Source organism: Chrysochloris asiatica, unplaced genomic scaffold (assembly GCF_000296735.1).
Source record: "Chrysochloris asiatica unplaced genomic scaffold, ChrAsi1.0 scaffold00008, whole genome shotgun sequence".
In the NCBI taxonomy this organism is placed as follows: Eukaryota; Metazoa; Chordata; class Mammalia; order Afrosoricida; family Chrysochloridae; genus Chrysochloris; species Chrysochloris asiatica.
In genome coordinates, this window is record NW_006408526.1 from 37,496,669 (window position 1) to 37,514,299 (window position 17,631).

At 40.9% G+C, this 17,631-nt stretch overlaps 1 protein-coding gene across 1 annotated transcript in view; it reads left to right on the forward strand.

Moving 5' to 3' along the window:
• The first annotated feature begins 435 nt into the window (after positions 1 to 435).
• Positions 436 to 17,631, forward strand: part of LOC102834347 (chromosome unknown open reading frame, human C11orf63) — a 90,825-nt gene continuing 73,629 nt past the window's right edge. The window contains exon 1 of the mRNA XM_006833996.1: positions 436 to 770. Within this exon, the coding sequence (XP_006834059.1) occupies positions 436 to 770 (335 nt within the window). The remainder of the gene's footprint in view (positions 771 to 17,631) is intronic.

Sequence of the window (17,631 nt, forward strand, 5' to 3'; positions counted from 1 at the left end):
CCTACAGAGAATATAATAAGGTTCCGTTATTCATAAAAATCTTTTATTAACACTGGCATTAAGAGATTTTTATTAGTGTCTGTATCTGTCTCATACACACATATATATACACACACTCTCTCTCTCTCACACACACACACACACGGTTGCCCTAGAGTCAAATCTGAGTCATGGTGAACCCCACATGTGCAGAGTAGAACTGGTCCATAGAGTTTTCAAGGCTGGGACCTTTTGGAAGTAGATCTCTAGGCTTGTCTTTCAAGGCACCTCTAGGTGGGTTCAAACCACCACCCATGGACCTCCTTATTAGTCAAAAAGTTACATAAATATAATTTTTTTTGTAGGTCATGTTTTCTGAGCCACAACTTTAAATATTCAGTCAACTCCTCCTATCAACAAGTGGATCTCCCATGTTATTTTTTCGAATTTTTCAACATGAGTAAACTAACTCCTAAGCTGTCTATTCAATCTCCTGTCCATCACAGCAAATTAAATGCCCAGTCCACAATCCGGTCTTTTAAGAAAGAAGGTGTGCATCTGATTTCAAAAGACTCCTTGGAATCCGATTCAGAAGGTGTCCCTCAAGAGATCAAGTCCCAGTCTGAACTTGAGGGTGGAATGCAGGACAATGACATGGAGCCCGACAGCTTAGATGAGGAAATCCCTGGAGGGGAAAGGCTTAGTGAGACAGAAGAAGAGGTGAGCAGAAAAGTGTCTCTGATGGCTGGCAAGAAAAAGCACCAGATCCAGGGCAATGGCAAAAGTAACAGGTAAGTAATTACTGGTAACATCAGAAATGAGCAAGGCCAGGCTCCAGATGGGTACCTGGGAATGGTTGTGAGACAGCTCTCCGAGCGGCCCGGAACAACTTGGTTCCATCCTTTTTCCACATTCATTTCTTTTATGAAAAACAAAACAAAACAAAACAACCCACAAATGCAACAACAGATGAATTATACAATGTGGTAGACACATACAGTGGAATTTTATTCAGCCCTAAAGAGAAATGAAGTCCTAACACACGCCTCAACATGAATGTTGTTGTTAAGTGCCATTGAATAGGTTCTGACTCAGCGACCCCGTATAGGGTTTCCGAGGCTGTAAATCTCTATGGGGACAGAAATCCTCATCTTTTTCCCATGGAACATGAATAGACTTGGAAAACATGCTGAGTGAAATCAGTCTATCACAAAAGAACACATATATTATATGCTCCCAGTCACATCAAATACCTATTAGTGTTACCATGTGCTTTCGAGTCGGTTTTGACTTATATGACCCCATAGGACAGAGTAGAACTGTCCCAGAAGGTTTCCCAGGCTACAGTCTTTGCAAGAGAAGATCACCAGCTCTTTTCTCCTGGAGCTAGTGGTGAATTCACCTGCTGACCTTTCGGTTAGCAGCTGAGCACTTAACCACTGCATCCCCAAGATTCCTATATGATGTATTGGCAAATGTATAGAGAGGGAGAGGGAAGAGAAAAGAGGGGAGCAGTGAGTGAGTTTCTGTTAAGGGTGATAGAGATGTTTAGAAGCCAATAGTAGTGAGGGCTAGACAACATGAAGAGAGTAATTAATGCCATTAGTGACGTATGCAAGACTGTTGAAACAGCAGATGTTTTGTCATTTGCTCTTTAACCACAATTACAAAAGCAAGCATACATAAATAATTAGAACAAATATGTAAAAGACAGGGACAAGTATTATGGAGAGTTTTTGCATTTTCTACTTTCCTTACTTCCTGTCTATATTCCAGTGGGTTCCACTGCCATGGCCTCATATTGGTGAAATCCCCGGAAGCCTGGCATAGAAAAAGCAGATGCCGAATCCTAGAAGCCAGGATGGTGAGACTTCATCTCTCATGCTTTGTACATATTATCAGGAAAGGCCAGTCCCTGGAAAAGGACATTGTGCTTGGTAGAGTGGAGGGCCAGAGAAAAAGAGGAAGACCCCCAACAAGGTGGATTGACACAGTGGAAGCAGCAATAGGTTTAAGCTTAGCTGTGAGGATGTTGCAGGACTGGTAGTATTTAGTTCTGTGTCCATAAGGTCACTATAGGTCCATACGGACTCCGTGACTCTTATCAACAACAGTAATGTAATAGTTAAACAAACACTTAGCTGCTAATTGATAAGTCAGGAGTTCAAATTCACCAGTCATTCGACAGGAGAAAAAACCCTGGCAATCTGCTTCCATAGAGATTTGTTTTAAGTGCCAATTCATAGTGACCCTGTATAGGGTTTCCAAGGAGTGTCTGTTGAATTTGAACCACTGACCTTGCAGTTGAGTGCTTATCCTACAGTGCCACACCAGCACTCAAAGAGATTGTTGTTAAGTGCCATTGAGTAGGTTCTGACTCACAGCAACCCTTTCTCCTTCCTCATAGAGATTACAGCCTAAGAAATCCTACTGGGGAGTTTATTCAGTCCTATAGCTCTGGAGTACTGGTGTGCCGCTGTGGGTTAATGCACCAGACTGCAAAGCCGTTTGAGCTGCAAGGTTGGCAGTTCAAGCTCACCAGCTGCTCCTTGGAAATCCTATACAGGGTCGCTATGGGTCAGAATCGACTCAACAGCACTTGACAACAACATAGCTCTGGTAGCGTAGTGGTTATGAATCAGGCTGCGAACCACAAGGTCAGCAGTTCGAACCTACCAGCTGTTCCGCGGGAGAGAGATGAGGCTTTCTGCTCCTGTAAAGATTTAGGCCTTGGAAACCCTGTACAGGGTCCCTATGAGTTGGAACCGACTCCACGGCACATAACAACAACAACAACGTAGGGTCAGTATGAGTTGAAATTGACTTGATGGCACAAAACAATCTTGAAGTGTTTCAGAGAAAGTCTACTATAATGCCTTAATGACTTGGAGTCAGGTGGTCTTGGTTTAGTCCAAGTAGTACTGCCAAGTGTGTTCTTTGAAATATTACATTTAACTCTTCTGTGGCTCCATTTTTCTCATCTGTCAGATGCTCCAGCTCTTGTATTCCATAGGATTGTTATGAATGTCAGTAAAGTGTGGACTAAAAATTAGGGGTGGGATCATGCCCAGCCCAATCCTTACAGTTAGCCGTCCAGTGCCACACCAGGACTCTAGTACCTTAATAGCAATTAATTAATAAGTCAGTAACACCAGTTATCATCAAGTTGACTGGACTTAGAGTGATTCCATGTGAATCAGAGTAGAACTGAGGTCCATAGGGTTTTGAGTGACTGATTTTTCAGAAGTAGATCACCAGACCTTTCTTCTGAGGTGCCTTTGGGTAGACTCGAACCTCCAACCTTTTGGTTAGCAGATGAGTACACTAACCATTTGTACCATCCAGGAACTCTGATTCATTAATACTAATCAGATAATCAGTATTTATGGGGTTTTAAGTTTATGGACTCCTGGTATAGGATAAGTGGCACTGTAGGAAAAGCACTGGACTGCTACCCACACGTCAGTTCAGACCTACCAGTTGTTCCTCAAAACCCTATACAGGATCACTATGAGTTGAAACTGACTCGACAGCTCTTAATAACAATTTAATTTTATGCTATGAACTGCAAGTAAAATAGAAGAGAATATGAAAGAAAGTAATGTTGTTAAGTGCTGTTGAGTCAGTTCCAACTCATAGTGACCTTATGCAGGGTTTCCAAGGAGCGGCTGGTGAGCTTAACCATCAACATTGCTGTTCAAACCGACTGTGCAGTCCAGCACATTAACCCACAGCGCCACGCCAGGACTCTATTGTAACATTACACAGCTGTAATGAAGCACTGAGTGATATAATAGAATATAAAAGCAAAAAAACCAAAGCTGATGCCATCAAGTCGTTTATGACTCATGGCGACTCCGTGTGTTACAGAGTCAAGCTGCTCAGAGCAAATTTAGAATATGGTACATTCCCTGGGCACCACTTCAAGTGGAGGGAGTTGCCACTGAGCAATTCTCTGAACCATCGCAGTTCCATCACCAGCTGTGAGAGATCATTCCACAAGTTCAAAACAATACTTTCATATTTGCGGGCCCCCAGGGCTCAAGGCAGGCTGTGTGATCCCGCTCTGCTGAGTGTAGAAAGAAAAGAAACCAAGGGAAAAAATGACTTTAAGAACACCACAGGCCAATTTCCATGAGTGACTGCCATGAATATGTAGTTGTCATTTTCCTGTAGTGCCATCATGTGTCAAAGTAAGAAATTAACAAACTTGACTTATATTTCCGAGCTGATATCGTGGTAAAGTGATCTCTAAAACATGCATGTCAGCTGACTGGTCAGGGGTGCAATTTCCGTGTTGGCTGTAGGTGCTCTTTTGTATAGATAGGCCTCTGGAACTGCCCCATAGACCTTTAGGCTAATAGTTGAGCACAGACCTTTTAAACCACCCAGGGACCTTGATGATAGAGTATGGACGTTAAAAGCTAAAAGCTATTGATTAGAAAGGGGTTTTAGTGTGATGGTTAAGGCCCAGTGTCTGAAGCAGAGCAAGCCAAAAAAACTAAGCCTCTTGCCATCAAGTTGATTTCGGCTCAAAATGACCCCACAGGACAGAGTAGAACTGCCCCCATAGGGTTTCCAAAGCTGTAATCGAGTCCTGGTGTGGCACTGTGGGATAAAAGACTAGACCACAAGGTCAGTTTGAACTACAAAGTCAGAGGTTCAAACATACCAGCCACTCCTTGGAAACCCTTTACATGGTTGCTATGAGTCGGAACTGACTCGATGGCACTTAACAACAACAATTGAAAACAAATTGTGTGTGTGTGTACTTGTGTATACATTTGGGTGTATGTAAATATATGGGTTGTTGTTATTAAGTGCCTCAAGTAGCTTCTGACTCATAGCAATCCTGTATAGGGTTGTTGTTGTTGTTGTTGTTAAGTGCCTTCAAGTTGGTTCTGACCCAAAGCGACCCTGTATAGGGTTTCCGAGGAGCAGCTGGTGAGCTTGAACCACTGACCTTGCAGTTCAAACAGTTTGCAGTCTGGTGCAGTAACCCACAGTGCCACACCAGGAGTCCTTGTACAGGGTTGTTGTTGTTAAGTACTGTGGAGTCGGTTCCGACCCATAGTGACCCTGCACAGGGTTTCCGAGGCTATAAATCTTTATGGGAACATAATGCCTAATCTTTCTCCCGCGGAACAGCTGGTAGTTTCGAATTGCCAACCTTGAGGTTAGCAGCCCGATTCGTAACCACTACGCTACCAGAGCTCCTTTGTATAGGGTTAGCAAGGCTTTAAATCTTTGCAGGAGCAGAAAGCCTCATCTTTCTTCCAGGGAGCCACTAGTGGCTCGAACCGCCGACTTTGCAATTTGAAGTCCAGTGCTTATTGTATGGAGCCACCATGCGCCCATATATTTGGGTATGTGTATATGTGTGGGTGGAATCCTCATGTGGCACTGTAAGATAAGCATTGAACTGCTAACTCAAGGTCAGAGGTTCAAACCCACCAATCACTCCTTGGGAACCCTATACAGGGTTGCTATCAGTGGGAACTGACTCAGTGACATTAGCAACAACATATATTTGGGTATGTGTCACTCTGAGGGAGAAAGATGAGGCTGTGTACTCCTGTAAAGATTTACAATTTTGGAAACCCTATGTTGTTGTTGTTGTTAAGTGCCGTCAAGTCGGTTCCGACCCATAGCAACCCTATACAGGGTTTCCGAGGCTGTAAATCTTTATGGGAGCAGAAAGCCTCATCTTTCTCCTGCGGAGCAGCCGGTAGTTTCGAACTGCTGACCTTGCACTTGGCAGCCCGATTCGTAACCACTACGCTACCAGAGCTCCTTTGGAAACCCTATATAGGGTGGAAATTCGTCAAAATTGACTCAATGATGGTAGGTTTTCTTTTGTTATTTTAATATTTTGTTATGTGCTGTCGAGTTGATTGAGACTCATAGTGACCCTATATAGGGTTTCATAGGAGCAGCTGGTGAATTTAAACCACCAACCTTGCAGTTTAAACCCATCTTTCAGTCCAGTGCTTATCCTATATCCAGGACTCAGGATCGGTTTGAACCAATGGTTTTGCAGTTCAAACCCACCAGTCCCTCTGGAAACCCCATACAGGATCACTGAGTTAGAACTGACCCGATGATACTTAACAACAACAACAACAAACATATTTGATATTGCTTAGTTGTTTGAGACTATAGAAATTGATACATAACATTGATACATAAGTATGTATGAGGTGGCTTCAAAGAGTTCATGGAAAAATTCCATTATCTTTTCATTCTGTTTTTCCATGAACTTGTTGAAGGCCCCTCATGTATGTATTGTGTCTTGGTGCAGCTCTGTAGGATAAGCACTGGACTGCTAGCCAAAAGGTCAGCAGTTCAAAAACTATATATAGAGTTGCTGTGAGTTGGAGCCTACTCAATGGCACTTAGCAGCGTGTATGTATATATGAAAAGATTGACAGGACATAGTGACAAATTAGATGTCGGCACTGAAGGAATGAGAAATGTCAAAGATGACATTAAGGGTCTTAGTAACAATGGTGGTGGTGGTGGTTGTGTGCTATGGAGTTGGTTCCTACTCATAGCGACCCTGTACAGGGTTTCTGAGGCTGTAAATCTTTACGGCAGTAGAAAGCCTTATCTTTCTTCTGTGGAACAGCTGGTAGTTTTGAACTGCTGTCCCTGAGGTTAGCAGCCCAATTCGTTACCACTACACTATCAGCGGTCCTTCAATAGCAATAATAGTATTTTTATAGTGCTTCTCACGAGCCCCTTACTGTGCTAAACACTTTACATTAATACAAATAGTTACAGGTACTAATCTTCATAACAGCACTGATAGGTAGATATGGTCATGATCCCGTTTTAAAGGTGGCACAATGAGGCATAGAGATAGGATACTCGTATATCTTAGAGATACAATATATACAGCTATAAATTTTATACCCATCACATCTAGTGAGTGGTGGAGCTGAAAATGCAGGCAGTCTGTCTTCGTGCTCTAAACCATATTTCCTTCTCCATATTTCCTTCTAGCTCCAGTCTAAATGTTTCTTCGTCTCCTAGGTTATAACTCCTGGTCGTTTTATTTACAGAAATGGGGGCCATGGAATGGAAAGACCTTTTCTGATGGGCAGGCATGCTTATCTGTACTTTTAAGATGATAAATACTGAGGCAAGGACCCATTAAGTGACCTCACTTTTCCCAATGTTGAGTCTAGTACTCAGGGACCTGACATTAACCCTTGCTCTTTCAATAAGGACAGGTTTCAAAACCCACAACAGATTTCAAATTAAAGAATAATATTTGCAAAAATCAAAATTATGGTTAGATTCCTGATACAGTATTCTAAAATAATGCTATTTTTCTTTTACTTTTATTTACTTAATTGCCTTTGAAATTTTGAGTTATAGACTTTTAATTAAACGCACTTTCACGGAATTGATCTCAAACTCATGGTATTTAGGTAGGCTTTCATTTCTGTAAGGAAAATAGCATTCTGGGAATTGTAGTTCAAAAAAAAATTAGCCTTGCCTTGAAGCAGAGAAAAACCTTTCTTCTTGCTCTTATAAGCAACAATTTTAAAAGCTCCCTGACAAATCACTTGAGCCCTTCTCTTGTGTTTTGATGTTACTAGAACCTCCTCAAAGCAATTACTCCCTTGTATCTCACCATAGTGAAGCCACAGTTCAATGTATATGATTAGAGAAAGCCTTTTACTTAATGGAAATTGGAATGGCATTGACTGCAGTGAATGAATCAAGAGTGGAGAGAGAATCTTCATGTGATAATCCTTCAACTCCACTCCAGAACTAGCCTTATGACACTCGGCACTCACGAAGAAAGAGATCAATGTAATTCCTAGAGCATTAGAAATAACCTCTTCAGTCCAGGAGTCTGTTGAAGCTTTGTGTATTAAACTTAAAAATCAGAGGGCAGCATTATATCACATAGTCTGTGTGCTTAATAAGGTCTTGTTTACCAGAGTAGTTCAATATAATTTAGCTACCATTTGCTAAACTATTTGCTTTCTATCTTTTATCTCATTCATCCTTGAAAGAGTCTCCTAGATAGGCATTATTATCCCATTTTGCAGGTAAGGAATGGAGGCTGAGGGACTTAGTTACTCAGTAGCAAAGCCAAGCTATTCTCTTCCAACTCCAAAGCCTGGACTTTCAGTGAACCCCACTGCCATCCAGTTGATTTAGACTCCTAGGGACCCTGTATAAGGTTTCTGGGGCTGTAAATTTTTTGGAAGCAGAAAGCCTCATCTTTCTGCTCTCAGAGTGCTGGTGGCCCAGTGCTTATCCTACAGCACCACTGGGCGCATATTTAATAGGAGACCAAGGACCTCTGGTAAGAAATCAAGCTATAACAATTTCGAGATGGCCTGAACAGAGGCCAGAGTGAAGAGTAAGTAAAATTATAAATTGGAGAAAGTAATAAAAGGCTAGTCAGAAGAGGTAAAAAATAATTTTATTTTACTTTGGTCAGTAGGAAAATATCAAAACAAAAACAAAACCCACTGCTTATATTCTTCATCATCTCTTGAGAAGACATAAATGTAGGGGGTTTTTTTTGTTTTCTTATTTGGAAATTTTCAGTACTGTAGATATCTTTTTTTTTTTTAATGTTTTATTATGAATTATGTGAAAGTTTATATAGGAGAACATTAGCTTTACACTTATCCTATCACATATTGTTTCATTGCCATGTTACAATCACCTCCATGCATCATCAACCAACCAAAGGGTATCCCTGCAAGCCTGCCCTCTGGTCATCAGCATACAGCCCCTCTTCCTCTCTGGGTCTAAAGTCCCCAGCTGCTCCATCTCTCCATGTCATCATCTCTGCCTCCATCTCTGGCATCACTGTTTCTCTGGGTAGGGTCCCGCACTCTGCTCTTCTACCTTGATGGTTCCAGAGACCTCTGCTCCTGGACTGCAAAGTCAATCACTCCCCTCCTTTTGCTACAAAATGTCCACCTTTACATTTCCAACCCTCACAGTCAGTCCTGATAACAATTATTCACCATTGTACCACAAGGGACCTATCCCCATCTCCTTGCATTAGCCCTGCCCAGACAGAATGGATACTGTTGTTGTTGTTGTTGTTGTTAGGTGCCATCGAGTCGGTACGACCCATATACTGTAGATATCTTTACACCTGGGTACAGTAACTCCACAAAAAGTCCTGTACTCTGTCTAATAAACCAGCTTGTGCCCGATATGAATGAGAGGAAGGTAGATACATATTCTCTAATGGGAAATTCAGAATTGTCTGAAAGAGAGGGACTCAGTAATAAGAATCTGCATTTGTAGTGTTTTGATGGGCTCTAATTCTTCTCTGAGAACTTTCACATGTGTTATTTCTGATAAATGCTATGAGAGTGAGCTGAAACATTGAATGATGATTTCTAGAACTTAAAGAGCACTGTTACCTAACCCACTGCCACTGAGTCAATTCCAACTCATAGGGTTTCCCTCCCTATGAATCTTTACAGGAGCAGATAACCTCACCTTTCTCTCAAGGAGCAGTTAGTGGGTTTGAACTGCCAACCTTGAGGTTAGAAATCCAATACTTATCCCACAGCATCATCAGGACTCCTTAAAGACAAGAAAAGTAATGGATAAGTAGAGACCCCATCTTCACATGTATAAATATTATGTTATTATTTTTGTTGTTATGTGCTGTGGAGTCAGTTCTGACTCATAGTGGCCCTGTATAGGGTTTCCAAGGAGTGTATGGTGACTTTGAACAGTTGATCTTGTCATTAGCAGTCCACTGCTTATCCTGTCATTGTTGTTCTTAAGTACTGTAGAGTCAGTTCTGACTCACAATGATCCTATATAGGGCTTCAAAAGGAAGCTGGTGGTTTTGAACTGCTCATCTTTCAGAAGTCCAGTGCTTAAGCAAGAGTAAAAATAAGACAAAAAAACCCACCACAGATCACTCAGGTAAGGGAAACATTGATGTGAGACCATGATGGATTCCAAAGTTCTGCTTCCTCATGGTGATCTTTTGTAGGATACACAGAACAAAGGAATCTCCTCTCACAACTGGGGCTGATGGCAGGATTCATCGCATATGCATGTCAGGTGTAAGGGAGCAGTGACGGGCCCATTATAAATAGGAAAGCTTCCAGACTGTTCCTCAGAGTCTTAGGGTGTAACATCATAACCAGACAAGCCTGCGGTCATTAAAGTTCCTTTAAAAGTGTTTCTGTTCTCCTGTGCTAGCTAAGGGAAGTGACCCAAAACCCACTTTCAAATACAAAATTGGCATCTGAAAACAAACCAAAGAGCAAGATGGAACTAAGCTCTACCTGGCTGGAATGGTCCATAGACCAAATGCCTTCAGATTTCAGGCTCCTAAGCAGTCAGTAATGACTAATTTGGGATTTGCATTTTTCCTTGCAGGCTCTCTGCAGCTATTTTGCAAAACACACTGGAAATATTCAAGCTGAGACTAGACAACTGTATCTCATCGGTGTTGTAAAAAATTTTCTGTGCCAGTTAGAAGAATAAAGAAGACATTTAAGGCAGTTTCAATTAATATTGTATGATTATTAATAAATTAGGAGCTTCTAGGGGCCCTGGTAGCATAGTGGTTATGAATCGGGCTGTGAACTGCAAGATCAGCAGTTTGAAACTACCAACTGCTCCATGGGAGAAAGATGAGGCTTTCTGCTCCCGTAAAGATCTACAGCCTTGGAAACCCTGTACAGGGTCACTATGAGTCAGAACCGACTCCACAACACATAACCACCACCACCACCAGGGGTCCTGGTGTGGCGCTGTAGGATAAGCACTGGACCGCAAGGTTGGCAGTTCAAACTCACCAGCCACTTCTCAGAAACCCTATATAAGGTCACCATGCGTTGGAACCGACTCAGCAACACTTAACAACAACAGGAGCCTCTGGAAGTCAACTTTCATAGCTACTGGTTTCTAGTAACATCCATCCATGTTGATTTCCAATGTCTTTGTTAGATGGATGTTCAATTTAAGGTGATTTGTTAGCTTCAGATATGTGATATTACTTTATACCTTATTCTACAGGTTTCATATTGCTAGGGTGGTGACTAGCACTTTAGTTATTTATTCTTGATCATCGGGAATAGTTATATCAGAAAGGTGACTTTTTGTGTAGGTATTAGTCATTTGGTTTCTTCTCATTCATTTATTCTCAACCTATGCTTTGCTTACACCCTGATGTCCTCCTCAGAGCAGGCATGGTGCCATCATAACAGATGAGCAGTCATAGAAGGAAGTAAAGAGTGTGTGTGGGCATGAATCATGCCTATTAAAGGCAGAGTCCCTGCCAGAAGTGCTAAACTCACACTGCCTCCTGGGTTGCATTGCCTAGAGACAGCCACTAGTGCCTTTCTAGCTTATTTCAACACTTGGGTCCATCACTGCATTAAAATAAGTAAATAAACAATGAGTTTGAACCTTACAAAATATCATTTAAACTTATATCACCTACACTACTGGGAGTTTATCAAGAGGATTGAGAAGATTATAACCAATTTACTAAAGGGCTATGGCTTAATGCATGACCTTTGTTGGTCTCCATTTATTTCTACTCCATGACAAGTCTGTAAATATAGAAAATGTTGATGAAGTGGCTCTAGTAGTGTAATGGTTATACATTAGGCTGCTAATCTCACAGTCAGCAGTTCAGTCCTACCAGCCGTTCCACAGGAAAATGGTGAGGCTTTCTGTTCCCATAAAGATTAACAGTCTCAGAAACCCTATACGAGGTTGCTATGAGTAGGAACCGATTCCACGGCACAAAACCACCACCATGGGTTTTTAGATTTTTTTTTTTTTTTAATGTTTTGAGTTTAAAATAAATTCTTTTCCCAACATTATACAGTGTGCCCAATCCAACTAAAAGAATGAATTCTTAGAGTCATTAGGACTATCAGGGTTCCGTCTATTCTCCTTAGACTACAAATGAGAAACTGTGAGGCCTAGATTGATGAAAATACTTGCCTAAATTCACACAGTTGGTGAATGGCAAAATCTGGACTACAACCCAGGTCTCAAGACCTGTCCATTGCTTTTCTGATGACATTACCTCTACCTTGCAACTGTACGGTAGCTGTGATATCCTCAGCTACCTTAGAATTGTGACATATATTGTTTTCATAATACAGGTATTATAAAAGACAATAAATCTGGGTCTCTGCCTGTAGCCAGTATTTGTGGAGAATGAACAGGAACATTCTAGCCTTCGAAGCAAATAGTCTATTGTTAGCATTGTAAAGTCTCACTAAATGAGAAGCATTTTCTAAATATACCACACAGCATTTCTCCTGTGAAGATGTAGCCTTTGTTTCACATAACATTATCTCAATAGATGTGAACTACTAGGATTTTACATAGCACTTACAGCCCTACCTCAGCATTCACGAGGGATTGGTTCTAAGACACCCCCTCCCCAAAATCTTTGGATGCGCAAGTACCTTATATAAAATGGCATAGTATTCTTATGTAACTATACACCTCCTCCCATATAGTTTAAATCATCCGGTAGATTATTTATAATACCTAATACAATGTAATGTTATGTAAACAGCTCTGTATATACCCTCTTAGGCTTTGAGGGATTATTTTGACCACTTAATTGCCCCCCTGCCCAATATTTTCAATCTGCTGGTTGGACCTGCAGATTCAGAGGGCTGTCTTATTAACATGCCCTCTTTAGATCATTTATTTTCATTTCAGTCACAGATTTTTCTTGAATCAAGACTGGTATTAATAAGAACCCAAATATCTGACTGTTTTCCATCCACGAATCTTTTGCTGAAGTAAAGGAAAAAAAGGTTGGAATTCTCTACATTATATAATTGCTGTAAATAAAATTTACTAGAAGACAATCCTGCCCCTTCACTCTAACTTGCTTATATAGACAGGCTGTGGCTTTGTGTTCATTAAACCACCTTTTTGTATTAAAATGTTTGTTTCTTTTTTTTTAGCAAAATAAAGTGCATTAAATGAAATGTTCTGGATGGAAATAACCTCCACAGAGCAATTTTAGTGTATATATGGGTCCATTTTATTTCATGCTTTCAAAAGTGATTTTTTAATCTTTTGGATTTATTTCATTTTATTTACCTAAAAGCCATTGATAAGAAGATTAAGATGAGCAGAGAATTCAGAAAGCCTTGGAAACAATTGTCAATTTTATAATTTCTTAAGGAAACATTAAAAACTTTACACTTAAACAAAAATTGAATTTGCTGCTTATATGCATAAAAGATTTAATGGCATATAAATTGGGAATAATTGTTCTGTTAAAAAGGATTAAATTAAACCTAAATCAACAATAACATGTGCAGTTTCAATTTAACTGCCTACTTAAAATAAAGTGGCAAATAAATAACAGCTAAATGATTAATAGCAATGCTTTTATTCACCTCCTGAACAGGCAAAATGGCCAGTTATTGAATATTGTCAGTGCAAAGGATGTTAATTGTACTAGAAACATGCTCTAATTTTAGTAATTTTTTGATTGAATACTATGCTGAATATGAGGCTCTTCATTAAATGGGGATTTTATTTTATTTTGTTTGAAGTTATCAGAATAAGTGCTCAAATACAGTCCATTAAAGCCAGCAAATATCATGGCATATGCATATGAGGCCGCCCCCTTTCCTCTCTGCATCCATTTCTAACCTAGGCATCTGAAGAGACCAGCATCTGTTGTCTGAACAGTAACAAAAGAGTGTATTCTTATTGTCTGCGTAACCTTTCCATCAAATGGGGAGGAAAAGAGGTGCCTGCTTTGTGTGCAGATGATTACTGATGAAGGAGCACTTCACACTCATTTTGTTCCAATGTGGTGACCTGGACCACAAAACACAATTGAGCTTCTTAGCACACAAGCTCAATACAATGGGGTTCTTTAGTATCATGTTCTATTTCAACCATTAGATTTGTCTCTGTGAAGTATTACAGCTTTCCAAGCTCCTGATATTGCAAAAACATTACCACCTATTTGTCTCAACGTATGGTTTCCAACCAGAAAGTGGAGACCAGGGGTGCTCTGAGGTACTTTCTGTATAAATGATGCGGTGTGACTCACACTGTCTTCAAAGGACCACACTTTTAGATTCTAATCTGGTATGTGTGCATTTTTAGATTTTCTCCTCCAAATGATTGGTTCAATAACAGTTTTCTCTGGCACAACAATTCATTGTGTTAATTTGGTTCAAAGCCTCAAGCATTTTGTAGGTTCTGCTGAAAATACCAGTCTTTTCCTGCAGTTTGTCATACTGCCTTTACCTCCATTTAAGAATGGAAATTGTTTGAGGCTAGAAATGGCAGCCTTTTCCAAAGGTCTAAAAGAATTCAATCCTCTCAGTTTTATCTTCCTATCATTATCTTTCAACAGTTGTTAAACTATTTCATCATGTGAAAACACTGGCATTTCTTAATCCCATTTCCTAAATTACAGTTTAAACAGATTCTCCACAGTTCCTAAGTCTCTTCATGGTAAGAAATTGGATTTTTAAAGTTGGGTATTAATTCTTTCAGGCCACCAGGGTACCACTTAGTACCTATCACAAGACACCGTTACACCCTGGAAATAACTTAAGCCCCGGGGAAAGACAAACCCCTTGAGATCCATCAGCAGGAAGGACAAAAGGCAATGACAGTTTTATAACATGGCTACTGAGTGTAACAACCAGCACTCATGGACTCCGTTCACTTAGTCCTCTCAACTGTACTATCAGGTGGGCACTGTGATTATCCCCATGAGGAAACGGGCACAAAGAAATAGCTCTCACTCACATGGTAACTGGGGCACCAGGAATTCAGTGCAGGGGGAGTCCTGGTGTGGCGCTGTAGGATAAACACAGAATTGCAAGTTGGTATGGACCACAAAGTCAGAGGTTCAAACTCACCAGCTGCTCCTCGAACCTCTATACAGAGTCGCTATGAGTCAGAACCAACTCAGTGGCACTTAACAACAAGAGTATGAATTTAGGACCTTTGTCCTAGGCACTCTGCTAAGCCACATCTCAGAATCAAAATGTTGTTTTTATGTGCCGTGGAGTCGGTTCCTACTCATAGCGACCCTGTACAGTGTTTCTGAGGCTGTAAATCTGTACAGTAGCAGAAAGCCTCCCCTTTCTCCTGTGGAACAGTTGGTAGTGTCGAACTGCTGACCTTGCAGTTCACAGCCCGATTCATTACCACTACGCTACCAGAGCTCCTTCAGAACCAACATACTCCATATAATTTTTCACAGATAATATTTGACTGAGGAAGGTGGATAGTCACAGCTGTGGACTTGTCATTATCATAATGGTTAAAGATGAGGATCAATCTGCCATCAGTTTTTGACTGAATCTTACTATAATTTCAGAATGGAAACCAGAGAATACATATACTTTAATCATTAAGACTCCCTATTTTTTTAAATAGTGGATTTTACCAGTTATTTATTATTTTGTAAGTTTATTATAGGATCATAAGGGAATTGAGTTGGAATTAACTGTGAGAAATCATCTAGCAGTTGAATCTGGAAATAACAATTTAACATATATTCAGAGAAACACAGAGTTATGTCCTTCTATTTTAAACAGCAATTGTTTTAAAGTACCGTCGAGTTGGTTCTAACTCATAGAGACTCTGGATAGGGTTTCCAAGGAGCAGCTGGTAAGTTGGAACCACCAACCTTGTGGTTCAAACCAGCCTTTCTGTTCAGTGCTTATCCTACAGCGTCACACCAGGACTCCAGATAAATACCAATGACAACCTTTTTAAAAAAAAAAAAAATTCATGTAAGTCTATATTTCTTTGCAGCACTTTCTAAACACTAACCGTTTACTTAATTAATTATGGTTATGCATGACACCTGTTTTTCTCACGAGACGGTAAGTTTCATCAGGACAGAGACGACTTCTGTTGCATTTATCACTATATTTTTAATAGACTCCTGGTGGGGCGCTATAGGATAAGCATGGGACCAAAAGGTCGATTTGAACGACACGGTCAGCTGTTCAAACTCACCAGTCACCTCTTAGAAACCCTCTACAGTGTCATTATGAGTCTGAATTGACTCTACCAGCTCTTAACATATGCTTATTGAAGTCCTGGTGTGGCACTGTAGGATAGGGACTGGACTGGGAACCAACCTAACCAACCAATAGGTCAGTGGGGGTGGTGGTACAAACCCACCGGCCTCTCCTTGGAAACCCTATACAAGGTCACAGTGAGTTGAAACCGATTCGATGGCGCTCAACAACAACATCATATGTTGAATGGGGTATTGGGGTGGTTCAGTAGTAGAATTCTCTCCTTCGAGGCAGGAGACACAGATATAAATTCTGTAATTCATGCTCAGCCATCACATCAGTGGAGGCTTGTATGTTGCTATATGTTTCAGTGGAGCTTCTAGATTTAGACTAGGAAGGAAATTCTTAAGATTGGCCATTGAAAACCCAATGGATCACAAAAGTACAATCCCAGGACTAGGCAGCATTTAGTTCAGTTGTTGACATGAATCATGGCCCAACTCAACAGCAACTACCAGCATACCTTCAGTGTCTGGTACCCTGCTGAACATAGGCACTATTTGTTTCCTAGCTGGCAGACGGAACTGACTGACTCATAAAAGACTGCAGTAATGCTTGCTTCTATACTACCTATAGCAAGGGTGGGGAACCTTTTTTCTCCAAGGGACATTTGAATATTTTGTAACGTTATTCATGGACGATACAAAATTATCGACTTAAAAATAAGCCTATTATATTTGGTCAAACAATTTAATTAACTCACGCCTAACATCATAGCTGGAACTGCAGTTGCTTGGCAGGGCCAGACCAAATGATTTTGAAGGCCTTATACAGCCTGTGGGCTGGACATTCCCCACCCCTGACCTATATGAACAACTGCAAGATGCAATGCAATTTAAAGGACAGGTGTTGGCATCCAGAGCCCAACTGCCATGATCCACCACTTTTTAGCTCTGTGACCTTGGGCAAGTTACATGAATTCTCTAGCTTCAATTTCCTCATCTATTAGACAAGGATAATAATAGTACTGCCCTCACAGGGCTAGTGTGAAGAAAAACTGAAGATTCACCCTAAGTATTCCCTCATGGTGGTGGTGTGTCATCTAGTCAGTTCAAACTGATAGTACAAGGTTTCCAAGGCTGTAAGTCTTTATGGAAGCTAGAAGCCTCATGTTTCTCCCACAGAGCGACAGGTAGATTTGAACTGCTGATCTTGAGGTTAGCAACCCAGCTTGTAATCCATTACACTACCAGGGCTTCTTATTCCCTAGGTCAACATATAATCGTATATGCCACCCCTGGCTATATTTGTTAAGTGCTTTCAAGTCGGTTCGAAACTGCCGACCCTGCAGTTAAAACCAACGTTATAGTCCACACCGCTTACTATATATATATTGTTGTTGTCATTCCGTCAAGTCAGTTCCAACCCATAGCAACCCTGTGTATGCTTTCCAAGGAGTAGCAGGTAACCTTGAACCACCAACCTTGTGGTTCTAGTGCCTTAACCCACAGCGCCACACCAGGACTTGTTGTTGTTCAATGCAGTCAAGTTGGTTCATACTCATGTTGTTGTCAGGTGCCATCGAGTCGGAACCGACTCACAGCGACCCCATGCACAGCAGAATGAAACAATGTCCGATCCTGGGCCA